General features: G+C 34.8%; 5 protein-coding genes across 5 annotated transcripts; 2 read left to right on the top strand and 3 right to left on the bottom strand.

The window, feature by feature from the left end:
* Positions 1–1048: 1048 nt before the first annotated feature.
* Positions 1049–4159, bottom strand: LOC140887090 (protein COBRA-like). The gene is made up of 6 exons (XM_073294122.1): positions 3909–4159; positions 3240–3319; positions 2639–3095; positions 2323–2482; positions 1947–2227; positions 1049–1534 (listed from the first exon to the last, which is right to left on the bottom strand). Exons 1-6 carry the CDS (start codon positions 3988–3990, stop codon positions 1251–1253), a joined length of 1344 nt encoding a protein of 447 aa, XP_073150223.1. The 5' UTR covers positions 3991–4159; the 3' UTR covers positions 1049–1250.
* A 5027-nt stretch (positions 4160–9186) lies between these two features.
* Positions 9187–14333, top strand: LOC140888805 (uncharacterized). Its single transcript, XM_073296508.1, has 6 exons — positions 9187–9465; positions 10898–11279; positions 11589–11785; positions 12790–12934; positions 13424–13577; positions 13923–14333. The coding sequence occupies exons 1-6, from the start codon at positions 9407–9409 to the stop codon at positions 13946–13948; spliced, it is 963 nt and encodes a 320-aa protein (XP_073152609.1). The 5' UTR covers positions 9187–9406; the 3' UTR covers positions 13949–14333.
* A 625-nt stretch (positions 14334–14958) lies between these two features.
* Positions 14959–18034, bottom strand: LOC140886953 (receptor-like protein kinase FERONIA). The gene has a single exon (XM_073293910.1). The coding sequence runs from the start codon at positions 17749–17751 to the stop codon at positions 15133–15135; it is 2619 nt and encodes an 872-aa protein (XP_073150011.1). The 5' UTR covers positions 17752–18034; the 3' UTR covers positions 14959–15132.
* A 959-nt stretch (positions 18035–18993) lies between these two features.
* LOC140892027 (large ribosomal subunit protein eL39x-like) lies at positions 18994–19564 on the top strand. The gene is made up of 2 exons (XM_073300753.1): positions 18994–19119; positions 19228–19564. Exons 1-2 carry the CDS (start codon positions 19036–19038, stop codon positions 19378–19380), a joined length of 237 nt encoding a protein of 78 aa, XP_073156854.1. The 5' UTR covers positions 18994–19035; the 3' UTR covers positions 19381–19564.
* Positions 19565–20868: 1304 nt separating this feature from the next.
* On the bottom strand, positions 20869–24460 carry LOC140889783 (putative methylesterase 11, chloroplastic). The gene is made up of 5 exons (XM_073297509.1): positions 23828–24460; positions 22357–22593; positions 22016–22156; positions 21509–21640; positions 20869–21402 (listed from the first exon to the last, which is right to left on the bottom strand). Exons 1-5 carry the CDS (start codon positions 24164–24166, stop codon positions 21130–21132), a joined length of 1122 nt encoding a protein of 373 aa, XP_073153610.1. The 5' UTR covers positions 24167–24460; the 3' UTR covers positions 20869–21129.
* Positions 24461–27853: the final 3393 nt, after the last annotated feature.

The following is a 27853-nucleotide window of genomic DNA, read 5'->3' as shown; positions in this document are numbered from 1 at the left end:
TGAGTGTTTGTGAACGTTAAATTCTGTTTTAGCTTCTACAACTTTTATCCAAAAGCAAGTAGCAATAATTTGCTACTTTTTTTTGCTTCTACTTTTTTGTTTAAGGTATAAAATTACAAGTTGATATTTATAACCTTAATAAACATATCATATTACGTATTTTTTTTTAAATTTTTTTTTTAAATTTTACATTGTTATTACAAGCATTTATTTTTTTAAAAAAACTATTTTCATAATTTTTTTGTACATATCTTGTATATTTATACAAATTTTATCATTTTTATATTTTTATTTTATTACATTTATATATTTTTTCAAGTATTCATGTTATAAAAAATAAAATAGTTTTTATACAAAATTCATAATGTAATAATAATATATAAACACATTTTTTATAGTGTGAGTATCAAAATATAAATAATTAAATGAGGATATGATTGTCATTTAATTAATAAATAAAGCTTGAAAGTAATTATTCTCCAAACACTAAACTTTAGCTTGTATTAGCTTTCAACTTCTATTTCCAAACACTTCCTACTTTAGCTTCTTATCAACTTAAAAATAATCTCTACAAGAATCACTTTTAAATAAGTTCAATTAAGCATAAACTAACACATAATCTGGACTAGCTTAATCTGGATTTAAGAAACATACAAAAGTAATTTTTTTAAACCAAAATCTAATAATAACTTTTTTTAGTGATTACAAACACTCCCTAGATATATAAATGAAATATTAGAGAAACATCTCCCAAAGATTTAGGTAATGTTTGAGAAAACTTCTAAAAAGCACTTACTTCTCAGCGTTTCGTTAACAAAATTTCACAAAATTTCAATTTTTTGTTAACGAAAAAGCTAAGAAGTGCTTCCAAGAAGCTCTCACAAACACGAAACACTTCTCAACTTTTCAATTAACAAAAAATTGAAATTTTGTGAAATTTTGAATGTTTGGGTCTCTTAGCCCTAAAGCACAAGGCATATTCTGAAATCTGAATCCAATAGGCATCATCAATCGAGTTGTTTTTATTTTCAGTTTAACTCCTAAAAAAAACTATGAACAATAAATTATATAGAGTACAGTATCACAGCAAGTCATTCAGGCTACAACAAAAAAGTATGGGCAAAGAACTCACCAAGAATCACAGCTTGGCGAACATTTCAAGGTCACACGTATACTTAAAAAAAGATGTTGATCGACTACTACATGAGTTTTTTCGATTTGATCGTTACCCGATGACTTCTTAGTTGCGTTCAAATAATGAACGTGACAGATGCGATGAGAGCTATTATCAACATGAGAAAGGGTGCGTTGTGACGTAAACTGGAGCTCGGAAGATATGGGTACTCGTCGGGAGGTGGCATCACACAGTTATCACCGTTGAAGTAAACTCTTCTGGGAAATGCCCAGCCCTTGTCGAAAGAGAAAGTGGACTTATCCTTGCGAAATAGAAGCTCCGACTGTGCATTTCCTAGAGGCCCGGCTTGCATGAGCAAATCATTGTAAAACTTGATGCCCCATAACATAGCAGTATCGTCTGTCAAAAAATGGAAACATTATATTTCGAGGGCGAGATAAGCTTTCGGATCCGCAAAACTGAAAATTTATCTTCTTATCAAACCACACTGATGCTCACATGGCACATTTCAATCATTATGTCGTATAAAACCACAAGGGATTTGTTGCTCCAACAAACAACTAAGAGTACTTGAACATGTGAATGTAACTCCGATCAATCACAAGATTGAACACTTACCGTCAAACCAAAAGCCACCTCTATTGATAGGAGATGCAATTCATTTTAAATCATATAGCTCAAATAGCACGTTTCGGTAACTCTACCGCAAGGGCAGTCACACAGTATAGTAAATAATGATTGTTGGTATCCAAACAAATTCACAGGATAAGGCACGAGTGAAAGATGGGCTTCAAAAGTTGACAAAACTTACTTATACTTTGGTAGGGTGTAAGTGGCTTGTAGTTGAAGCTGAATATCTGTGTCAGGTTATCGAAGTTGGGATGCTGGACAACTAAGTTCCATAGAGTATAGTTCATTCGGTAATTGAAATTTGTTATTGTAACTTTGACACGCCAATAGTCCTTGTAGTTCAGTTTTACGTGCCAGTGGATGCGAATGGGGCACATGTGACTCGTGCATTGGACTAGAGGTGCATATGCGTTGGACTTTGCACGATCTGAAACAACTGAAGCAAGGTATGGTGATTCTGGACTGTAACAATCAAAGGCAAAACCAACAAAGTCAGAAATAAAAATCAGTCACGAAAAAGACAAATAAGAGAAGAAGCAAAAAGGAGGCAAACTCACTCAACACAGCTTCCAGGTTGAGTGATGTTATTTTGGCATCCACAAGTACAAGTTGGGCAAGGAACAATCGTGTCGTTGTAAAAAGACGAGAGCGAGACACAGCAAGTGGGAGTTTTTTGAGCAAGAAACTGTGAATACGTGCATGTTACATTCCAGGTCACTGCACAAAAAGATAACCATGATAAATAATCCAAGAAACAAAGCAAACATAAAAAGTGTATCAAATATCAATATTTTATAATTATAGTTCAATCCTTCTAAACTTTTCGAATTCTTTTGATTCATAATGAGTTTCATTCCACAGCAAACAACTCACTCATTGCTTGAGTCACTCTTCTCCCATCTGGTGTGACATACTTAGTAGGCTTCACAATTTTCGCAGGTCCACACGTGTAGCCAGGACCTGGTGCTTTCAAAGTGAAGTTTTTGGGCACCCTGACAGTTTTATTGGTGGTTCCTGCAGCACCAACACTAACTTGAAATGAGCTTGCAGCATTATTCGGATCTTGCACCCACGAATTAATCACACCCCCTTTACAACAATTTGCAATCTGTTGATTGTAAGGCGTTCCGGGTAATAAATCGACAACTGTCGGATCTTTCTTACAGCAATGTGGAACATTTCCTTTATACTTTGAACAATCCCCTTGCTCAGTGGCTTGACCTCCCATCATGCTCCATATCACCTCTTTTTTCGCCCAAGTCCATCCCAACGTCCATCCCGGTGCTTGAATGTGACGATATTGTTGGAAATTGAACATTGTCACAACCGCCTGTTGAATTTTAGCACTTAGCAAATCAGACAACCACGACAAGAAATGTTATTGACATCAAATCCCAACAAAAAGCTACTCAAAAATTGATTAATTGAGAATATAGAATGCAGAACACGAAAAATAAAGGGAATTCAAACTTACAACATAGCCATCAGGCGTCCAACTGATAACATCCCACTTTATGGTAATGTTTCCATTGGGATCCAGTGAATCGTAGGCCTCTGTGGGGAAGCAAGGATATAAACAAACAATTTAAATTTCGAATGCAGCAAGATCGCTTCATAAATTCATTAAAGAATCATAATTTGAACGCAGTAACTTAATATATCCCACACTATTCAACTACTGACTGGTCACCGAAGTATAAAAATCACGCAAGATGAAAACTTTACAAGCTCATAACATTCAAACCCTTGTCATAGAAACATAAATAATCATGAATCTAGAACAAGAAATCAATTAAATCACGAACTCAAGATTCGCATTTTCCACCTCAAATTTTCACTCCAAAGCAGGATCACTCCATCTTGATGCGATTTGAGCCAACCAAGACTACCATTCCAATCAACCATCTCACCATTCAATACCCATGCCAGGTACAATTAAAAACACCCTCAATTTTACCACAAACAAGTCAAATGATGCATTCAACACCCCAAACATTAGAATTTCTTGAAAACAACTCCAATCCCAAGCTAAAAACTTAATCTTTTCAACAAAACAAACAATTAAACAAAGTCTTCACACTAGCCCAGAACCCACAAAACCAATCACAAACAAACAAAACCGTATCTTGAAAACTGATATTACCTGTGGAAGTGAAGCAGAAGCAAGATAGCAAGAAGAACAGCAAAACTGCGGGATGTTTGAGAGATCTGGAGTGTAGTTCCATTTTCTTCAAACTGCAGAGTTTCTTGATTCGTCGCAGCCCTCAAGATCTGCAATGGAACTTTGGGAGAGAGAAGAAAGCCACGCGGTGGCAGAGCTTGTTGAAGAAGTGCTTAACTAACTACTCACTTTAATAAAGTCCACCAAAATTACCCATCACAGTGAGATTCTTGAATGAATGAAAAAGAAAAAAGAAAACGAAAACAAAAGTACAAAACAACGTTACTTCTTCTCTTGTTTTCCCTTGCCATTAACATATATAAAAATTTTATGCGCTTTGGTTAAAATTTAAATTGGACGGTATCATATATAAGATTTTTTCATTTTTTTCTTTTAGCTGAAAATATATAAGATTTTCATTGCTTGAAAAAATGGAAACGAACAGGTAGGATCATTGTAAATTTTATTAGTTGTACAGTAATTAGTTCACATTTTCTAAAAAATAAATAAATAAAATCCTATGATATTTCTTAAAATTTTCAAATAATAGTCATTATTTTTTGGAGTTGGTGGAAGAGATTATTACAATGAAATTTTGAACCTGAAATTTCATCCAAAATTTGAGAATTTGATGTTATTATTATCTTTTGATTTAAAAAAAGAATTTTTATTGTGTTGGAAAAAAATACATATGTATATATATTATTGAGAAAATAACCAATCCAAAGGAATGTAAAACCATAGAGTAAAAAACCAAAATTCTTTGTAAAAAAAATAATAATAATAAAAAATTCAACGAAATCTATTGACTTGGATTATTATATAATCTCGTAATGCAAGATGGTGACGCTTAAACTTACGCATTAAAAAAGTATATTATAGAGTCATTATTGATATCAACAACTCAAGTTATATATACAATATAGAACCTTGTTTTTTCCCCCTTATTAATGTTTCCATATTTTAAACAAAAAATATTAAGTAGATATTTCTTTATTTAGCATCGTCATTAATAAGTAAATTTTATGTACTGAATCATTTCCCAAGTTGTAATCAATTTTTTAGCCCTTCTAAGAGAGTATTCAGATTTTACTTTATATATTATATTTATATTTATATTTATATATAATTAAATATATGATGAAACAATTAGTTGCCGACAATAAGGACCCCATAAAAACAACTAATATAAGTTCACAAGAACACAAAAAAAGGCTGTGTGCTTCATGGCGTGGGCCTTTTGGCTATATTTGAATCGAATATATATATTTGGAAAAAATCAAGAGATTAATTTAATATTAATCAAAGGCTTAACTACTGTCGGTGCTGCGAAATGATGAACAACCACCAATTGTTACTTGCTGTGGGGCCTCTTAGTTAAACTGAATTATGTAAATATTTATATATTAAAAATAAAAATGTTATATTGATTGTTTCAAAAATACTGTTTTTTTATTTTAAAAAAATATTCTTTCTAAGTATATATACTAAATGGTTTACTCGGAGGAGGCGTATCGAAAAATCGTACAAATTTGAATAGTCGATAAAATTGGTTTAATTAGGAGAATAATTTAATAAATTGATGATCAGTTTAAATATTATTTCATGTGACTTTTATCAATTTGGTTCCATTCATTTGTTTTTGCTCGTTGTATTCATTTGATTTTATTGCCCCCAGCTTAACCCAAAAAAAAAAAAAGGAAAAAGTCAAAGATTACCAACTAATTTTCAGTATAAATTTATTAGATAAAATATAAATGAATTAAAAATATATCAATCTGTGTACATCAACATCAGATACGCTCTCCTTGTTTATTTATCTTCTGTCTTGGGAGGGAGAATTTGTTATAATTTCATATATTAAATCTAATACTTCATTTTAATTTAAGATCTTTGTATCAAATAAATTATATTAATGAATTATAACAGATATTCAAAAATTATCAAGCAACGTGACAAACATATACGGATTCAAGAATTAGAGTTGTGGTAAATTTGAATTTAATTAATAAATTATATATTATAAAAAGACATCATTGTATTGTACTACTAACAAAAAATAGAAAAATCGTGTTTTTTGTTGAAATATTGTCCCACATTGGTAGGATATAATACTGGGAGCCTTTAATATAGACAAGGACAATCCTCACCTCTTGAGCTAGCTTTTGAGGTGAGTTAGGTCCAAGTGTCATTTCTAACATAGTATCAGAGACCGGGTTCCATCGTTATGTGTTGGACGGCCCATAGTTGGCCTCACCCGTCCCATAATTGGGCCACCCATGTAATTTGATCTCCACGTTCCAGTCAATTCATTTTTGGACGTGCGAGGGGTGTGTTGGTGTGTTTAGTTTGTCCCACATCGGTTGGATGAATTGCCTGGGAGTTTAATATATAGGCTTGGACAAACCTCCCCTCTTGAGCTAGCTTTTGAGGTGAGTATGTGTTTAGTTTGTCCCACATCGGTTGGATGAATTGCCTGGGAGTTTAATATATAGGCTTGGACAAACCTCCCCTCTTGAGCTAGCTTTTGAGGTTACTATGTGTTTAGTTTGTCCCACATCGGTTGGATGAATTGCCTGGGAGTTTAATATATAGGCTTGGACAAACCTCCCCTCTTGAGCTAGCTTTTGAGGTGAGTTAGGTCCTAGTCTCATTTCTAACATGGTATCAGAGCCCAGACCCTCCGTGTGTGTTGGACCGCCCATAATTGGGCTGCCTATAATTAGGCCAATCTTCAAGCTCCAGATGTTCATTCCTGGGCGTTTAAATCACCCGTTAATATCTCCACGCTCCAGATGTTCATTCCTGGGCGTGTGGGGGTGTGTTGAAATATTGTCCCACATTGGTAGGATATAGTACTGGGAGCCCTTAATATAGACAAGGGCAATCCTCACCTCCTGAGCTAGCTTTTGAGGTGAGTTAGGTCCAAGTTTCATTTCTAACATTTTTGGTACTATATATTTGTCTTTAGGATTTTGATCTTCTATGGTGTCAAATTTTAATTTTAATCCGCTATTCTTGTTTTTTTTACAACTTTCATTTTTTTTACGACTTGGCTCTGACATGAAAATAATGCAGTACTGGTATGACACTGGAGTGTATAGTGACACATTAGAATCTCCAATAAAAAAAACTATAATTACCAAAAAACATTACACAACTAAAACTGAAATTTGATAACATAGATAATTAAAATATAAATAAAATGACAAAGTTGCAAGATCAAAATGCAATTTTCCTCCAAAAAATGAAGTTGTGCATTAGAATTAAGAAAGTGGGCTAGGCTTCCGATGAGAAAAATCAGTTTTATTGGATTAAGTACAAAAACTTACATATGTAATAAAAAAAATTTGGGGTGAGCTACATCATATGACTGACCTAAGCTAGATCCGTCCTTAGTGACAAATGAAATTCATTTACAAAGATAAATAGAGTTTTTTTATTTTATTTTTTAACGAAGTGAAATTAACAATTAATCTGTTTTGGTGGCCATATAATTTGTCGGTTATTCACAATTAATAATTATTATTTTATTAATTAAAGCATGGATCGGAGACAGTAATAATACAGCTCAGTCGTTGATAGCAACATATATGGTCTACACCACATTCTATTTACCTAAAACGAATATATAACATATTTTATTATTTATATATTTATATTATGGAGAAGAACATCTCAGGGCATCTCCAGCCCTGTTCTTCATTTTGGAGTACTCTATTTTCCAAATTACTACTATTCAATTCTCTATTTCAAAAATCTTCTCCAACTCATATTCTCTATTTTTAATAAAATTCTCTATTTTATTATTTTTAACTCCAAATTAATTAAAATAATAATAATAATAATTATATAAATAAACTAAATTAAAGATGACTCGATAAATTTTTTTTTTTTTTTGTAAAAAAACAATACATTAATTATTTTACTTCAAATTCCAAGCATTCACAAAACAGAAAATTACATGCATAAATCGAGATAAATATAAACTATAAATATAATTTAATTAGAATAAATAAATAAGAATAAAATATTAAATATATTTAAAAAAAATTAAATAAAAGGATTGAAATGAATATATATATGTAACTGAACCAAAAAATAATTCATAAAATGCAAAAAAATCAAAGAGAAAGTTCGGTAATGGCATTTTCGTAATAAAGTTCACACTCCAAACTCACCCTCTATTTCTACTGTGATTCTCCAAAATTGGAGAATCACTGTAGCCATCTCCATTTTGGAGAACCAAAATGGAGATGGGTTGGAGGCAATTATGTTCTCCATTTTGGAGATATTCTCCAAAATGGAGAAGGGCTGGAGATGCCCTCAGGAAACGTGTTATTTTATTTATATATTCCATATAAACTTTTAATTTTGGTGGCTAATCTGGACTTCTAAGCAAAACGAATAACGTTCTATTTACTAATTTATACACAATGATATCATTAAAATGGGCCGAAAGGAATGGAACGACCCGTTTTTAGGCCAAATACAACTGGATCAAGACATACACAATATAGCCCTAGACATGCTTGCCATTAGCTCCGCCCAATACAAATACAAAACTAAAAACTCATACTATTTTTTAAACATCTGCAAATATTACAAAATTATATTTACTGAACAAAAAGTATTCGAAAAAGGGCGAATCTGTGTCCCAAGACTCCCAACTCCCAAGTCAAATGCAATATTTTGAATTTTCCTACACTTTCTCTTGCATTTCCTTCTACACATTTTAAATTAATAATAAATTAATATGTTATATTTAGTGTTTATTATTACAATAAAGGCAAAAGGTTAATATTTACAATTCTCCAATTTTTCTAAGTTTATATTATATTTATATATATGATGCCAAAAATGAACGAGATAACAATATGAACAATTTCTCGAAATTTAATTCAGAGTACAATTTTATATTAGTTTTTTATCGCATCAAAATGGGTTCTTAGGTTTTGTAAATTTTTCACCCAGCAATTTGGCTTTGGCTTAATGACATGTTATTCTTAAATTTGAGAGTATAGCTACCCATTACTCAAAGAAAAAAGTTTATATAAATTAATTTATATTTTTTATGAATTGTGTAAATTTAATTTAAATTAATTTTTTGAAATATTTTAATTTATTTAAGAGACTATCAATTGCCTGCTTAGAATTTATTTATTTATTTATAATAACAATTAGAATTTAGAAATTGCACTCCGCCTCCAAATAAGGCCTGCCTTCCGTCAATTGGCTTCTACTTTTCAAAATTGCGCACACACATAAATATAAATTAAACTAAAAATGCATTTTTCGTTGCAATTTCTCCACAAAAAACCTCTCGATTCAACTGAATTCTACCTGTTTTTCAAAAAAGGCAATCAATTTGCCTCTCCAAAAGATCGTTCTTTTCAGGCGACTTTTGGATATGGTGAATTTCTATCATCGTTAGGGGCTTTTGGATTTTATATTTTTTTTGAGTTTTGAATTAGGGCAACATGGATACCGCTGGAACTCATAGACAACCGTTCGTTCAAAAGGAGATTAATTGGGACAAGTAAGCTTCATTGATCTGCTATACTCTGTTATCGTTTAATAGATGGTTGTGGGAAGATTTTTTTTTTTAATTTTTGGGTTTGACTTATGAAGGAATAGGCAATGGAAATGCGTGTCTATGTACTTCGTGATTGCTTTGAATGCATATTTAAGTAGGACAAGAATTTTATGGCTGAAGTTTGTTGGTTGTATCTGCAGTCTGCAGTAATTGTCATCGTGAGAATTAAAATCAATATGATATCTGTAACTTTCGTATCATTCAGGAGCATGCCACGGAAAGCATTACATACCCCAAAACATATTTATCTCCGCAATCTGGATTCTTGAGTTTCCCGCAGTTTTAATTGTTGTTTCTGTGAATCATGTCGGAAGTACATGATCTTTTAGTTTTGATTGTTCCAGATTATTTTTTTTTTTTTTTATGGCGAGGCTGGGATGGTGGGGAAGTTTGGTTGGCCGATTGTACTCTGTTAATGTTGTATCCAGGTAACCTGAGGTCAGGGCAAGGTTTGAGCAAACTATAGGGCTACAAATGTTTGCATACTTTTTTGTTTGCGAAAATTGGTGTATGATAACATTATAATGAGGAGAAATAATGTATAAATACAACCTATCAAATATCACGTGGACGAAGAATCAAACAATATATTGCTTAACAAATATCAAAGTTACTGTGGTTTGGACACACCACCTCAGAAGGGGTTCAAATTCAAGCAGTTTATGGTGACTTATTGGGATATCTAGTTGTTTTCTTCGCTTAGGTTCCGCTTGGGTGATGTATTTGAATTTGGATAGGGATTATATTTGAATTTCTAACACGATAATCATTAAAATCATTTAACTTGATATAGAGTGAGTTTGAAGTTCATTTGCATTTTGTCCATCCAACAAGTCAAGGAATTTGAAATTATATATTTGAATTTCATTATTTCAAATCCATTAATCCAAACACAAACATTAGTGATTAGCATGAGGACAAGGGTTTTCCTCAAAATGGACCAATGAAATTCAAGCTTTTGTTCAAATGTTTCCTTTGCATATCTTAGAATAAGGCCTTCTGGATTGCAACTATTGATAGAGAATCTTCATCTTTTTTGTTCATATTTTTAGGGTATTAGTGACCAAAGTTTTCTAACAAGAGAATATGTGCTATGATTTTTTTTCTTAACTTGAAAAATGTCCGCATTTTCCCCGAATTTTAAGATCATAATGTGTTGCAAAGATTCTCTAATTTGTTTACTTTCTTTATTGACTATCATATGTTTTATGGTGCATGAGGAATCTATAGTGCCATATTTGTAATCTTATAACATCAAGCTGCCTTGTTTCTTCTGCAGGATATTAAGAACTGGTACTTTGAGGATTTCCCTTCTGTTATTACATGATTCATAGATTATTTATAGTTTTTTCATGTTCTTATTCTCCCTTCACAGACTTGACAAAACCAAGTTTTACGTATATGGAGCTGGGATTTTTACTGGAGTGTCGGTGGCACTTTATCCAATTTCAGTTGTGAAGACCAGACTACAAGTTGTTTCCCATGACACAGTGGAAAGAAATGCATTTTCTGTTATTAAAGGCCTGCTAAAAGCAGATGGGATTCCTGGTCTGTATAAAGGTTTTGGCACTGTTGTCACTGGAGCTATACCTACCAGAATCATATTTCTTACTGCATTAGAGACGACAAAAGTGGCTGCCTTCAAGATGGTTGAGCCATTCAAATTGCCAGAGCCTTCACAAGCAGCTATAGCAAATGGGATGGCAGGCATGACGGCATCTCTTTGTTCTCAAGCTGCATTTGTCCCAATTGATGTGGTATGTTACACACAACCTTTTCCTGGAGATTTTTGAATCAAATTTCTCTTTATGGGTCATTGGTGCTTTTAAAACAATCAAAGCTCGTAAATGAACCAAATGCTTACACCTTTTTGGCTACCTAAATGTCAATTCTTCTTGGAAAATATTTTATAAATGAAATAGTTAAGTGATCTATGAAAACCAATAATCCTCTAATTTATTGTATCCCGAGGTTTTGTGCATCTCCTGCTACCTTTCTTTCCTCTTTTATTGCTGGAATTTTTATTAGAAAGCTTAAAGTTAACTATAGCAAATCTCTTGAAAAAGGTTAGTCAAAAATTGATGGTGCAAGGATATTCTGGCAATGCAACTTATAGCGGGGGCCTGGATGTCGTTCGTAAGATCATCAAAGCTGATGGGATTCGGGGACTATACAGGGGATTTGGTTTATCTGTTTTGACTTATTCACCATCAAGTGCAGTCTGGTGGGCAAGTTATGGTGCAAGTCAACGTGTGATCTGGAGGTATGCCATTCAATCACAGTCTGCTTCGTGTTTCTGCTGGATAATATCTTAAACTAGCCTCCTACATTCATTTTTGTTGAATTCCTGCTTGTTGACACTGCATCTATTATGATTTTTTTGTTTGCATCAGCTATACATTTGTCCTCAGATGAATGTTTTTTGTGTTTTTATGCTCGTTTCATTTCTATTCTTTCAATACCTTTATTTTAGACATTTACATTCATATTGTTGGATGTCATGAATTATGTAACTTATGAGAAATATCATTCTATAAAAAGTGGAAGGATTTTGGAAAGAAGTTCATTTGTTTCTATAGGTATCAGAAAGACTTTATGCTTAGATGATTGTTTGATATAGAATGAATTCATGCGATACATGTGGAACACACTACTAACTGTGATGATTTCATTCTCTGCAATGAATGTAAGACTCCATGCAGTTTACAGAGTTGCAAATCTGGCAGATTCATTTTTCTTGGAGTTAGATGTAGGAGTTTATTCAATACTTCAGAATTGTGAGATGGACCTAAAGAGTAATGTTTTTTTTAAGGTTACAATCTCACGGACCTTTATAGGTTGGCACTGAGCACAATGCATGCTCTATGTTCATTTTGATATTATTCTTTCAATTTGTTAATTATATACAATGAAAACTTCGGCTGGGTTTTGATATCGATCAGACATGTAATATTTTATAGGCAATATCATTCCGTAAAAAGTAGTTGGAAACAAATGCATTTGTTTCTATAGGTGTTAGAAAGCACTTAATGCTTAGATAACTGTCCATTTGATAGAGAATGAATTAGTGCAACACGGTACTAACTGTGACTTTCCTGGCTGCAATGAATACTAGACTCCAACCTGTCTGGTCAGAGTCAAAATCTTAGGCAGTTTCACTTTTCGTGGATTTATATGGGGTGCTTTTATCCTATACTGCACAATTGTGAGATGGTGCCAAGTATTATTGTTTTTGAAGGTTGCGTGTCTTTCTTGTTTCCCTGGCAGACTCTTAGATGATGGCACCGAATATGATGGTTCCAAACCAAGTGAGGGAAAAATTTTGTTAGTTCAAGCTGCTGGAGGGATTGTTGCTGGTGCCTCTTCGTCATGCATCACAACCCCCTTGGACACTATCAAAACTCGCTTACAGGTATTTCGACCCTTCTCATCTAGCATCAGCTCTATAAGTTCACTGTTCACCTTCATACTTCCTTGCCATTGATATGATTAATGGGCACTTTGTTTATCTATATCTTGTTACTTGGTTATGACAGGTTCATTTTGCTGTTATACCAAATATTTAATATCCTTTTGCAAAAACAGAAAACTGGCAATTTCAATAGTGATCCTAGTCTAATTGAGTTCTTGTACAAGTTGAGACTTTCATGAAGGAACTGTTGTTTCCTTGCGGGAATTGATATTCTCATCAGCATGACCAAGTTATATAGGCGTTCTGTTTTAATATCACATTTTTCTTTGGTGTCTCAAATGTTGTTTGAAGTTTCATCATAGTCTTGTTTTTCATATTTTCTGTGCCTTGCTGGTACCCTATTACTTTACAAGAGTCGGAGAAGTGAAAATGATTCAGGAGGTCTCTATTTTTGTTAGCTCATTTAGTTTATGCTTTTATGTACGTCAGGTTCTGGAGCATCAAACGAGACCCACTGCAAGGCAAGTGGTTAAAAAATTGATTGCCGATGATGGATGGACTGGATTTTATAGGGGATTAGGCCCAAGATTTTTCAGCATGTCTGCTTGGGGAACTTCAATGATACTGGCCTATGAATATCTGAGTAAAGTTTTCTCCTCAAACCAGCTTTATCATGTGACCAATGATATCATCTTTTATTTGCATGGTCATCTGTTTCTAAAATGGTGATGCCGTAGTATAAAATCATTGAACGTATTTTCTGTCACTGTGTAGATATCATTGAGGTGTTAAATGCATTGGTATCACTGTTCCAGTTTTTAGATACCGTTAATCTAGAGTAATTTTAAGTTCGTCACTGGATGTTATCACTCGATAGTTTTTTTATTGCATATATTTACAATTTATTCATACTTAACCACATTTATTTGTATCATCTGATTCTGGAGCTCGAACTAATGATCATGTACTACGCCTTTTCAACTTGTAGAGCGCTTGTGTGCCAATGATGAATAGGCCCGTCTACAGTGATTGACTGAGATTGCATTCTTCATTAGAAATGGAAGTGGTTTTCGTTACACCTGTTTAGGTTGACAAACACATCACCAAAACTCATTCGAAACATCCCTTTTCCTGCGAACCAGGTATTCAGAGAGTATCCCTTTGTTATTACAGGAGAATTTTATGACATTACAATGTATTGTAACCATTGTTTATGTGATTCTTTGTGATGGATACATACACGATAGTTGTTGGTATGACTAGAGTAATCTGAGAACGTAATGGTGTATTCTTAATCAATCCAAATGTAATTCTATTTTTTACGTCTGTAAGTGAAGCCAATTTTGCGTTCTTTGTGTTGGTAGACATAATTTGAATATTGTTTTCTATAATAAAAGTAAAAGGTGAGATTTTAAAGTTTGAGAAATGATCATTCTTTTCATTTTTTTTTTTCACACGTGGTTTTGTTCCCTACATCAGACAATTCTGAGCTGTATCATTGGTGTTGTATTAAATCCTACACAAAAAAATTCTTTCCAAGTAATCAATTGGAAATTTATGAAGGCCAAGGTTCAACCATCGTACTTGTTATAGTGAAAGAGGGCATGAATAAACTGGACCTTGAAAATAATAAACCATGGTTTTCTAGTGATCGAATATTCAAAACGAATGTTTATTGAATTCATGACCTCTCATTTCACGGTGTTAGGATTAGTGAATTTGGAGTAAAAAATTATAGAAAATCACTAGATTTCAAACTACTTTTACCTTTAATCAATCTATATATTGTAAAACAATATGTTTGGCTTAGTCAAGATTTGCAAAAAGAATTTTAAATTTCTTTTTTTCTTCTTTTTATTGCACTTATAATAATAATAAGAAGAATTTTCAACATTCCACGGCAGATTTTTTTTCCAGTTCTTGAAATAGACAGGATGAAATATAAGTACGTAGAAATTTAATGGTCCAATTTGGTTGGCTCCATAAGAAAGATGATGCGACTTGCGAGTTGCGACAATTCCCACTTGAATCCTTCATTGACACTGAATTATATGACTAAAGCTCCAATCTTTTTCAACTATTTGGACTTTAATACATTTCAAAAGATGCAAATATTAACTTTCATATCTTACCAATGATAAAAAATTTCAAGCAAACAACAGCATCTTACCAAAGACAAGAGCTCGTAAATATAAATTTTACCGTCCCAATGGATTTCTGATTTCGGAGAAAATATCACCGGACTTCAATCGTTCACTGCTAACCGTGGTGCTTTTCGATCCTGAAACATCGTGGTCGCCGCCGGAAAATATATCTTCTTCATCTGTGGTGTTCGCCTCTCCATTCTTCATCAATGAATACGACGAGCTAAACTCGAAAAACTGACCCCCGCCGCCTCCGTCGTTCTCAGCCGCCTCCTGCTGCAGCAATGCAAATTCCAAGCTCCAAACCACGTCGCTCATCACCGGTCGTTCGATCCCTTTATCCCTCAAGCAAATCATCGCAGTCTCCATGTACTTGTTCAGACATGCGGAAGAAATTTTACCCCGAAGATTTGTGTCGATGATCTTATCAAGAGTCCCTTTTTCGTAACAAGTTTTAGCCCACTCCGCCAGGTTCGCTTGCTCTCTAGGCAGTTTCGGAAGAATTGCTGATCGGCTGCAAAGAACTTCAACCAACACGACTCCGAACGAGTACACGTCGGACTTGTCTGTCAGCTGCCGCCGCCGGTAGTACTCTGGGTCGACGTACCCAAGGCTGCCTTTCACGGCGGTGGAAACGTGGGACAGACCGCCGCCAGAGGGTCCCACTTTCGATAACCCGAAATCTGATACCTTAGCAACCCATTTCTCATCCAACAATATGTTGGTAGATTTCACATCGCGGTGTATGATGGGGTGTTTGGTGCCCGTGTGGAGATAATGCAACCCTTTTGCGGCGCCGATGCAGATTTTAAGGCGATCGGTCCATTTCAATGGTGGGTTTTCGGTATTGTAGAGATGATCACGTAGAGTTCCATGGGACATGTATTCGTAGACTAGGATCATTTCTCCATCTTCGTCGCAGTAGCCGATGAGGGATACTAAGTGCAAGTGTCTGAGTTTGGATAGCATTTCGATTTCTGTTTGGAATTCCCGAGCACCTTGGTTTGATGATGGGTTCAGTCTTTTGATCGCCACCGCAGTTGCCGTGCCTCCGGCGTTGGAACCGGCTGTGTCTATGTACCCTTTGTACACGTTTCCGAATCCTCCTTTGCCAATTACGTAGGTAACATCGAAGAAGTTGGTTGCCGATTTGATCTCCTCGAGCAAGAAATGTCTGCATAAATCCGACGGCAGGGAGAAGCCGGAACCAGTGGTCTTTGTGGTGGATCTTGACTCGGTTGATAATGGTACCCACGATGACTTGGGGAAAGTACTGTGCACAGAGTCTTTCACTCTCCTGCGCCGCCGGAAAATCAAGAAACTCACGGCGGCGGCCACAAGAACAACTGCAATCACACTTGCAACAACAGCATAAATCAATGGAGAACTTTTTCTCTTCTTGGTCACTGAATTCGTACCAGCTTCTGGAGTTGAAGGATCCCCTGAATTTTCTGGATTGGCAGCTGCGAGACTCCGATCCGAATCACTGACTTTGAAAATTTCGAGACCATTTAAAACAGCACTGTAATATTCCGGTTGGCTTAACTTATCCGGAGTCAAAGAAAGCCGGAGATCTTTCCTTCCACGTCGGCCATCGTCTGGAACAAAAGCCACATAGTCCATGAAGATAGGAATATCATTCCCGCCGGTCCAAGAAATAACATCAGCTTGAATCTCCACCGTCTCACCGTCAATGGAAATCCTGAAAACCCTTTGATTCTGCTTCGTCACCTCCTGCTGAATCTCGCAAAAATGGAGCCTCACCAGGTAATTAAACCCGGAATCAACAGGAAATGCCCACTCCAGGCTTATGCTTGTATTGGCCGTCACTCTTGAAGTGGTGTAAACATTTTCCGGCGCAGTGTATGCCGGCGTTCGGGTGTTGTACTTGATCGAAGCATTGTCGTCATGAGGAGTGTAACCGAAATCAGCACCAAATATATAGTCATCATCTTGATTCCAGGGGCGAAACATACCTGTATCATTCTGAACTTCTATATCGCTTCCCCCAACATTTAGCCGGTAAAGCTTCTCCAGAGCTCTATCGCTCGTCAGATAAAACAATTGACTAGAAGTTTTGAGCGGCTGGTCATTTCCTCGGAAATACAGCTTCTCAGGGACCGATACAATTTCAATCCCATTAATGAAAGCAAAGGACTCCGGATTCGGGATGAAAGTTAAATCAAGCCTCTGATTTGCATCAACATTAAAGATAAATTCTTTGATAAAAGCAGGGTTATTGGAATCAGAATTGAGAGACGCGCTGAAATTTTTCATTAGAATGAACCCATTCGCCGCGACCGCGAAAAAAGACTCCGAAGTATTGAAACCGGAGAAGATGCTGGGGTAGAAATACAAGCGGAGGAATTTGGGCCCTGCCAGAAGCGGGAAAGTGTAGGTGAAGTTGGATGTGAAGACACGCGCCGTCAGGTAAGGTACCCGTGTCACAGATGAGTGCTGCTGTGAAGCTTCGGAGGAGTTGGATATGGCGGCGGCGTCGAGTGGCGCGTACTTTGAGCGCTCGTCGCTGTCCCAGCTCCTCTGGTTGTCGTCGGTTTGTTTGGATGGTGCTCCGCAGCTGAGGAGGATGTAGTCGGTGGCATTATATGGAGCGGCGGCGGCGGCGTCGACGGCGAAGTGGAGGAGGAGGAGGAGGAGGAGGAAGGAGATCATGATTTCTTGCAGAGTGGAGATATTTTTGGGAATTGAATTTGTGAGAGGAAAAGGAAGACCGGACTTGTGGAGTCTTTGCAAGTCAGTCTATGGAGTAAGGGGACCCAAGCTTGCTTACTTTTCTTATCTGCTGCCCGCCAATCATAATGCATGCTTTCATTTTTAATAAATTAATATTAATATTTGGGTGATGCAACATGTAAACGTAGACGTTGGGTTATACGTAGCACTTGAAATTATATAAATGTATTTTGGAAAAAAAAATTTTAAATAAAGTGGAGGGATACTTTTATAATTTCATGTATAGTGTGTAACCCAACGTGTAACCCTTCATGTACACATAGCATTTTCCTTAAGTTTTTTGTTTTATTATATTTTTATTAATATCAAAATATGTTTCAGCATTGTATATAATTTATTTATAAAATTGGAAGTTTATTGATTATATATAATATATATAGGTTTTGCTAAAAAAAAATATATGCAGGTGAAAAATATCATTTATTATTATATTTTTAAATAATTTTAATAATAAATATTACGGTTAACCTTAAATATATATTAATTAGTTAATAAATATAATAGTTTTATAAAAAATTATGATACTTATTCATTAGAATATAATTTAATTTTGATAATTTTAATCGATAAAATAGTCAAATTTAATAACAATGTTAGATAAAATAACAATTATGATATAAAATTGATTTTTTTAGTTGTATCATACACGTATTAAGTCATTTATTAATATATCATATACCAAAATACTGAAATATTTTAATAAATAATCATGGTTAAACTATTTTTTGAAAACTAACATTCTCCTTGTATATTTAAAATATTTCAAATACACGATAAATGATTAGTATAAAAAAAAATAATAATTTCACTTTGATCATTCCCCCCAAAATACGTTTTACTCATCATTTATGATATAAAGAAGAGTCCTTCAAAAAAAAAAAAATAGAGTTCAATCTAGTATATAGATATTACTCTAATGATATATCTAATGTCTTATTTGTTACGTTAACAATATATTATTAATTACGTCTATGTGTAAAATACGAATCATTATATGAATGATTTGAGTATTATCTTTAGTTTAGAATCTTATTAACCAAAAAAAAATATAAATAACATAGACTTAAAAAAAAAAAAAAAAAAAGATACAAAGAAGAGAGGCTATTTCTAACTATGTCAACACTTTGAGGAGATCATTGTAATTAATACTAAACTACATGGGGCAAAGTGATATTCTTCCATACGATTTAGGGTTTCATTTATATGGCCTCTTCTTGTCGCCATTCCTGTCCACGCAGCAGAATCCCATCCCAGGGACAGACTCGTTTGCTACCGGAGCTAAAGATGGTACCTTTGTCTTTCTCACTCGGCTAATCAATGTGCTTCAAATTGTTTTTTACCTTGAATTTTATAGCTGAAAATTGGTAACTTTGTGTGTATGATATGTATATACAGCCGTCGCACAAGTCGTTCATGATAAAGAAGAAATTGGCGAAGAAGCAGAGGCAAAACAGGCCGATTCCGTACTGGATCCGCATGCGGACTGACAACACCATCCGATACAACGCCAAGCGCCGCCATTGGCGTCGCACCAAGCTTGGATTCTGAGTTTTCCCTTTTCTCAATGTTGTTTTTTTAATTCCTGTCGGGATTCCGTGTTTTAGTTTTTGAATGAGATCATAATACCGATGAAAGATTTCTTTTTGTTTTGATTGAAGTCGTGTATTTTAGATTTTGATTGATTTTCAATGTTGGATCCACGATTAACATTGATATATTTCGTTTCTTTGCTTGTGCCTTTCCAGAAAATCAATCGACCCTTTTATGTAATTGACATGAAACTGGGTTTGAATGTCAGATTTGCGACAACATGGTTAGCATATTTCATAGTATGCTCGAACCTTGCCAATAGTTTTGTATGGAACTGATATGTGTCTGTGATGTCATTGTGTTGTAACTGTGGTTTTCATTGGAAACATGAGGTATCATTTAAATTGTAATCCCTTGAATCTTTATGTGCTTTATTATCTACTGTCTTAAGTAGTGTTTGAGAGAGACTTCGAGAAGCACTCGTCGGCTTTTCGTCAACAAAATTTTGTGAAATTTTGCTTAGGAAAAACTTAGAAGAGTTACGTTTGTAGACTTTTGATGACTGACAAAGGGTGTTTAAAGAAAATGTGTTTTCCATTCATTGGCTGCTATGCTTAGAGAGATGCCTGTGTGTTCGATTTTCCTGATATTGTTAGAGTGAAGGAAGGGTTTGTGGCTTTTGGTTGAACAAGTGAGGTTTCTGGTTATGATATGCTTCTGTCAGTGATGGCCTAAATTTATTTTTTTTTTGGCCGCTTGAGATCCATACCATTGCATATAGATCCCACATTGCCTAAGGATTTAGGCCATTTGATCCACAATGACTCGATTAGAGTCCATTCAACCAGTAGATCGAAGGGTTGTCGATATTTTCTTATTTAATGCAGTATTAATTGAAGGTTGATAGAATCAACTTGAGTTTCGGGTAAACATTTCTTCTCAGAGATGTAATGTTTGCGGCATTTCTTGTTAGGGTAAGTGTTGCACTGCCGGCTCCCCTGGGATTGCATTTGTTGTACAATTATTGGTTCATATTTCAAAAGGAATTCAGCGCTAAGATTGCCGGTGGTGGCAGTGTTGGGTTCTAATGCTTAATGGTGGTAGCAGGGTACTTGCATTGTTATTTGTTCAGATGAACTTCAGTAGGGAATAAGTTCCAAATCACGAGTGCGATACAATTGTATCTTCCGAGTCATGCATTAGAGTTCACTTGTTGCGTAGACCCAATAGAATTTCAGTATCCAACTAGTTTTAAATTGTCGCCGATTCGCATACTACTCCCATTGGATTTCACGAGTTTATTACTCTTTTGCATATTCTACAGTACTGTTTCAATACGTGTTCGGTGTTTTATGTATTGGGATTTAATTTTACGAGAACTATCTATTTACATGCGCAATACAGGAGATGAAAATATTATGTAACAAGATAAAAAGGAGTGGATTATGGAATCAAATCACCAATTGTTAATACAGATGGGTAGGAAAATGATGGCAATGCACAATCAATCAAGGAACTATCTTATCTCTTTTATTCAACATTTTCCAGGAAATGGTATATCACCAGCTGCTGATATGAATGTAGCATCTTATAACACAAAATGTTGAAAGTTTTTACGAAGTAAAAAAGCGAAGTTACATATCTACCCATTAGCTTAAACAAAAATAAATCAATAGAGACCGCATCTCTGTGCAATGTTAAAACGCTCAGGATGCAGAAACTCATGGATGGATTGACTTCAGAAATGGTTGTTATACTAGAAAGTTTTCATGGAATCTTTGAAACCTCTACCAAAAGTTTATGCAACGCCTGAGGCTTTGAGAAAAAAGGTGAATGATCTGCACCTTTAAGATTGAATACCTGCTCCGGAGGGCTTCTATTTATCATGCGCTCTTGTACAGCAATGGGTATGGCATTGTCTTCCAGCGCTTTGATGAAAAACCTTCTCACAACCCCGTGCTTTGTTTCAGAAAAAGAGAGTTTCTCCAGAACTGGTGCAAAGGGAATTGGTCTCATTGAAACAGAAGCCAATGCAACGTCCTGGGCAAAGGAGAAAGAACAAGGATATAGTAATAGTCGATCGAAAATTTAAAATACATGCGCAGACGTGAGATCAATTTCTTAGATTAAAATTGGTACGCCGTACCTTTGTGGGAGTCTGGTTGAATAGCAAGTCTTTCAAGAGGGATTTATCGAAATCAATCGCAGTTGGAGGTTGATTATTTCCATTGGCATATTGGAATACCTGTGCTCGTTGCATCAATTCGTTTGATTCTGCCTGCAATAGTAATCCCATTTCAGTTTCTTTTAATTTTCCATGCAGTGAACAACATTCTGCACTACTAATAATACTACATCAACTCTGAATGCTCACGTGGGACGGCATGACCGAGATACGACCATGTAGTCAAGAAGAAGTATCCAGACATGGTCTTAAGATCTTAAATGGTGTATATTTACCCTTACCCTTACCCTTAATAAGAGTGGCAAAGAACCGAGTGCAAGTATCAAGAAAATGTTTAGGAGCTTCATCAAGGACCAAAACACCAGGAGAGTCATTTTACGTTTAGGTATCATGATAAGGACATACATTAGTACTAAAAACCATTGCATATAATTTGAAAATACGGAGTAGGCCAGATAGAAGACAGACCTCTGAAAACATATCAAGGGCACTTTGGCCATCGATCAACATTGTTGCAGCAATAAAAATCGCTTTTGAAACTTTCGAGGGAAACAACTCCATTGCATACGATATACATGCGCCCCCAAAATCATGTCCAACTAAAACCACCTGCATGAATCTAGTACATTATTTACAGAAAAAAACATGGTGTTTTGAAACTTTCGAGGGAAAGAACTCACTAATATTTCATAATAGTACTACACCTTTCTAGTGGAGTAGTATTTAAAAATCATAGCAAACAAAGTCCTGAAAGGTAGCATACACAGATTATTATTATTAAGTTTTACAATGATCTGATAATCTCTTACCTTCTCTCCTTCAGCCAGCTTCTCCAAAAAATCAGTAAGAGGTTTTACATATTGTGAAAGACTGGTGATGTGGTTCGTGTCAAATGAATGAATACCAGAACCAGTCAAATCCACTGCTGTTACTTTATATCCATCTTCTTCTAGCAGCGCAATCGTTTTGTACCAGCACCAGGCACCAAAGCCACCACCATGAACAAGTACGAAATGGCTGGTTTCAAGATTCTCAAGGTTGATATCCTGCAAATACATAACTGATCATATGATAATCCTTAAAAGAGAACAGTAGATCAATATGTGATTTGCTACCAAATGCTGGGACAATAGAAAAAGAACAAAATTTCATTTGAACTGATTTAGTTATCTAGACGTTGGATGCAAAATTCAAGATGATAGAAGAATTAGAAGACCGCCAGTTGAGGCAACCTTATCCAATCTAGCAAAAAAACATGTTTTTACGTGAAAAAAGAAACTGAAATATTTGGAGGCAAAAACTCGAATGGACTAGAACATTAAAGAACCACACAGATCACAGTGGAAATCTCAACACAAATATTAGACCCTGGCCATGTAATATTACCACTCACCGCCGCCCCTACAATCAACTTTGGACACAAGCAGTATCCCATCAAATGAAAAATTTCATTGTAAGTTTACATTAAGTGGCCCTGGCGATGCTTGCCTGCATCTTCCGTTCCAAATACAACACCAGAAATAGTCCAAGGCAAGCCACCCTTAACGATTCAGAGTTCGGACCACAGAATTTTATCTGCCTTGATCCCAGAAATAACAAGACTCTCAGCTCAAATTGCTCTCCATCATCATTTAACATTATAAGATTTAGAAAATGTATATGTTGTGTGATAATAAAACTAAAACAAGTTCATCAACTGACATTAATGTTGGACCCTCCAGCATGAGCAAATGAAAACTGCTATAAAAATTAAAAACCTTGCTTTCATGGGCTGAAAATAAAAGACAAAATTCTTACAGCAATTAAACAATCTACGCGGAAAAAAAAAATTATCCGAAGAACGAGTTTCGTAAAATTGCGGAGCACGAATGAAGTATTAATATGTAGTCAACAATGATTTATTTTTTTTTTAAAAAAAATCGTCGTCTAATAAAACTATGATTAATAAAAGATATTTTATGGTGTCATTTTGCACCAACTAATTTTTTAACAAAAGCCAAACAACGCAAACTTCGATAAAGCTATAAAAGCTTCCACTTTACAGCCAAACTCCATTATTGGTTAGACCATTCTCAACATAATATTACCAACTCAAAGTTTCTCTAATCACCTCGGTAAACTGTAGATAAATCACAAAACAAAGCTGAATTTTGGATGTTCATGACTATGAATCAAACAATTTCAACTTGTAAAACAAGAACATTAATCAGAAAAAAAAAACATCTAAAGTAGAAAAACTACAAATATAAATAAACAAATAATTGATACTCCGTTTTTTACCTGATTAACAAGTTGATGAGGTTGTAGCAAGGGATCAGTTAGCGACCTAGCTCTGGAGCTCGAACTCCTCGGCAACGCCTGATTTTTCTTCTCTTTAACACTCGGATACCTCAACGAAGACGACCTGTCAAACTGCGTAGCACCGCCGTTCTGCATCTGTTGCTGAAACAGGATCGCCGCCGCCAGCGCTTGCTCGCGAATCAAGCCATCCTCTTTCCTCGAGGATCGAATCCTCGCCCACCGACTGCTTCCCGCCGGCGCCGCCGAGTGATTCGCGATCCGTTTCGACGGTCTTCTCCTCGCCGTTGATTCATCGTCACGCGAGAAGCACGACCCCATCGCTCGATCGATGGCTGCAGTTATCGGATCGTGGCATGCAAGCAGAGCATAACGAAGGTAAACGCCTACAGTTACATAAATACGAGTAGTTACAGTTATTAAAGCGTGAGATATGAATTTGCAAAGCACGCAGTCGCAGAGAAGTTGGCCCTTTACTCAATGGGGAAGAGAAGACGATAATATTAATAATCAAATAAATTAAAGAAGCAAAAGTTTTAAGGGATTAACGAGTTAGCCTTCCCTTTTGTTATTATTACTAAAATGACATACATGTTTGAGATGTATGATAATAGATTGATCGATTCCTTGTTTTGTTTCGTCATATATACATGTTGTTTGGTTCAATTTATTTGAAGTATTGTGTAATACATCATTATGATCTTATTCGAGTTAATTTATTATTATATTATTTATTAATCATCGTCTCATCGATCAACCAAGCGGTTTAAATGTATATGAGAGATATACACAAATCTTGTACTTAATCGAGTTCGACTCGATTAAAATTTTGTCCGGGGGTCTGCGTGGAGTTGGCATGAATCGTGTTGTGTCGGTAAGAATCTTGAACAGGGTTGAGCATAAATAGCGTTTGGGAATATATAATGCCTCCCATTTCCATTTTTAATAGGTTTTTAATTAATAAACTATGAACTATATATAATTGTAACATTTAATTATTTAAAGACGCATGTCTTTGGCATTCGGGCTTGAAACTTGTGTGGAACAATAATAAATTAGATTAAATTAAATTAGATGGCGTTGTTGGTTGCCTGCCCATCATTCAATTGACGTTATTGCATGTTACATGTATGTTCTCCTTTTTTTTTTTTTTAAATCAAACCCACATAACATTAATGAGAAAGATTATTACAAAAGCTGTTCAAAAGACAAGAAATAAGACTAGGAGGGTCAGTCCAAACTAGGGATGGTTTTTCGGTATACCTTACTACAAATATTGGTATGAAAAAAATTCATACCGATACCGATAGTAAAATTTCGAAACTTTGGTACGAAAAAAAATTTATATTGATACCGTATAAATACCAAAAAAAAAATTCGGTATACCAAAAAATGTCTGTATATTGAAAAAATTTCGGTACGATATGCCAAAATTCCGGTTTTTCGATACGTATGCCAGCCCTAGTCCAAACCATAGGACTAGAAAATAAACAAGCGACTTTAGCCAAACTATGAGCGATAATATTAGAATGTCGACTCGCCCACTTTAAACAGTGACCAAATTGTGCATTCAACAAAAGTCTACAGTGTTCTACTATTGATCCAAACTCTGATATGTCCTGATTTCCTTTGTGCACTGCATCAACTACTGTTTTAGCATCCATCTCAAAGTGCACCATATTCAAACCCAATTGGTGTATCCATGACAAAGCTTCCAACAAACCTATGGCTTCTGCTTCCTTGACAATATGTATACCTGGAATAACAATAGTTCGGGCCGCAATAAAGTCTCCTGTATCGTCCCTAAGAATCATGCCCACATAAATACTCTTTCCCTCTAAATTAAGGGCTGCATCAATGTTACACTTCAGGAAGTTTTGAGGTGGAGTATGCCATAATAAACAAGGTGGGTTGTGACAGATGTATGTTCTCCTTATTCATTGCTAATTAGCTAATCTAATATAAAACTCACATGCATGACTCGTGCACGCAAACATAAAATTATATATTAAATGAATATTTCGATTAGGATATACTGATATACACGGATGATATATAGAAAAAAAAATAATATTTTACATCGAAATAAAACCTATTTGCAGTGAAAATAGGTATTTATATGTTAGTATTTTTTGGAAGTATTCTTAATAAAGATAAAAGTTAATGAGATGATATCTAAATTACCTGCCACATGTAATTTAAAGTTGAGATTGTTTACGTAAAGTATATATTTGGACTCCCAAATGTATTAATATTGTGGGTGCTCTCTTTCCATACATATATATAATATAAATAAATAAATATATATATATATATATATATAGAGAGAGAGAGAGAGAGAGAGAAATATTAAGCGTCATATGACTTGAGAAATTATTATTAATTATTATGGCATATAAAAGTAGCTTTCCATTAAATTCAGATATCCTTGAAAATTAAATGCTTCTTCTCATTCACTTAAAAACTTGTTAGCTAATTAGTGTATCCACATTTCATGATGGATACAAATTTATAATAAATAATTACCCCCGATCGTATTTATCTATTTTGTGAATAAATCTTGAACTTTGTAATTGTGAAATTACGACTACACCCTCATATTATAAAACAACAATTAGTAGCAGTATTTCAAATTGATCACTATTCCTAACAAATTGAAACGAGACGCTGGAAAATGATTCAAATGAATTGATCAACAGCCACACCCCCAAGAGTCAAGCGGTTAGCCCTCATTAAACTCAATGTCTCCGTCATAATGCACAGATTCCATTACATCCATTAATGTGCAACGTGCCAAACTTCCATCTACAAAGATTTATTTATGCAACACTTGATTTCATTTGCAGTGAACTACGTACCTTGATTCGGAACTACAAATGGGACAAGGAGAGGAAACAAATTATTAAGACCAAGCCAGTCGGACCCGAATATCGAGATTCATGTATGTAAGCCAGGTGACCCACCAGACAACTAATGATACAAAGTCGTATGTGCAATCTATTTGTATACTTGGCATGCATTTGCTAACAATGGTGTGGTTGGTTCTTGGCTTGCGAAGTACATATCGAGACACAACTTTTATTGCGACTCATTATGATGGATCGTAAAACTCTTCCAGATACTAGTAAGAATAGTAGGCCGTATTGGGGCTTTGTGGAGATGGTCACCACTAAAATTAATTGAAGATCTTAAGTCTGCTCTGCAAGGAGGTTGATCATTAATAAATTATTGCACTCAACAATCAAATGAAACACAGTAAATTACGTGTACGATCCTACAATTTGCTCATCACAAATTCGTCATAAGTTGAACACCTTCCATTTCCTCATCGAAAAGATCAGCATCCAATATTATACAGAAAGCACGCATTTACACTTTTTATTCTTCCGGGTTCATATTATAATTTATATTTACATGTATTGTTGCTTCAACGTATTTAATATTTGCACTCAAATATGTCAATTTTTATTATTGTCGTGCTTTTGATATGCAGTAATGCTCTACAATTTCTTTATTAATAGGTTATTATTTGAAGGTAGTAGTTCTAAGAATTTGGATATCACGTGCTCAAATTATACATCCCAAGATATATTTTTACAAGTTATTATGAATCTCACGTATCGCAATATAATTAATTACCCTGTTTATCTTGGTTTACATTAACTCAATTGAATTACTATTAAAAGCATTTGCAAAAAGTGCCTCAGAAGGAAAAACACGACTGAATGATGCGTCTGAGTCAAGGAAGAAAAGAAAAGAACGAGATTTCAAATCAAGCAGGTTTTCTAAATTTCAATCATTATTGTGTTGCACATTTTAATAAATTTTTATATTTATGATGCCCAATTCTCTTGATACTTAAGGCTCATATCCATTTTGATCCGTGGATCACCACTTCATTTTAAACTTCTTGTTCTTCTCATATGCTCAAATATATGCAAAACATATAACTCATTTTCCTTCGTTTATTTTATCTATAAAAGGTTATTATTCGAAAATGGTATTTCT

This window comes from Henckelia pumila, chromosome 3 (genome assembly GCF_033568475.1).
Source record: "Henckelia pumila isolate YLH828 chromosome 3, ASM3356847v2, whole genome shotgun sequence".
Classification (NCBI taxonomy): domain Eukaryota; kingdom Viridiplantae; phylum Streptophyta; class Magnoliopsida; order Lamiales; family Gesneriaceae; genus Henckelia; species Henckelia pumila.
This window is presented reverse-complemented; position numbering and strand designations above follow the sequence as displayed.

What these genes read in the sequence shown, in the direction of transcription:
- LOC140887090 (XM_073294122.1), bottom strand. Translation starts at nt 3,990, where the DNA reads ATGGAACTACACTCCAGATCTCTCAAACATCCCGCAGTTTTGCTGTTC. An exon ending in AAGAGTGACTCAAGCAATGA is followed by an intron (nt 2,483 to 2,638) that starts GTGAGTTGTTTG and finishes CTTTTTGTGCAG; the next exon opens with TGACCTGGAATGTAACATGC. An exon ending in TACACCCTACCAAAGTATAA is followed by an intron (nt 1,535 to 1,946) that starts GTAAGTTTTGTC and finishes ATTTTTTGACAG; the next exon opens with ACGATACTGCTATGTTATGG.
- LOC140888805 (XM_073296508.1), top strand. Translation starts at nt 9,407, where the DNA reads ATGGATACCGCTGGAACTCATAGACAACCGTTCGTTCAAAAGGAGATT. An exon ending in CTATCAAAACTCGCTTACAG is followed by an intron (nt 12,935 to 13,423) that starts GTATTTCGACCC and finishes TATGTACGTCAG; the next exon opens with GTTCTGGAGCATCAAACGAG. An exon ending in ACTGGCCTATGAATATCTGA is followed by an intron (nt 13,578 to 13,922) that starts GTAAAGTTTTCT and finishes TTCAACTTGTAG; the next exon opens with AGCGCTTGTGTGCCAATGAT.
- LOC140886953 (XM_073293910.1), bottom strand. Translation starts at nt 17,751, where the DNA reads ATGATCTCCTTCCTCCTCCTCCTCCTCCTCCTCCACTTCGCCGTCGAC.
- LOC140892027 (XM_073300753.1), top strand. Translation starts at nt 19,036, where the DNA reads ATGGCCTCTTCTTGTCGCCATTCCTGTCCACGCAGCAGAATCCCATCC. An exon ending in TGCTACCGGAGCTAAAGATG is followed by an intron (nt 19,120 to 19,227) that starts GTACCTTTGTCT and finishes ATGTATATACAG; the next exon opens with CCGTCGCACAAGTCGTTCAT.
- LOC140889783 (XM_073297509.1), bottom strand. Translation starts at nt 24,166, where the DNA reads ATGGGGTCGTGCTTCTCGCGTGACGATGAATCAACGGCGAGGAGAAGA. An exon ending in AGCTGGCTGAAGGAGAGAAG is followed by an intron (nt 22,157 to 22,356) that starts GTAAGAGATTAT and finishes AGATTCATGCAG; the next exon opens with GTGGTTTTAGTTGGACATGA. An exon ending in CCCTTGATATGTTTTCAGAG is followed by an intron (nt 21,641 to 22,015) that starts GTCTGTCTTCTA and finishes TTACTATTGCAG; the next exon opens with GCAGAATCAAACGAATTGAT.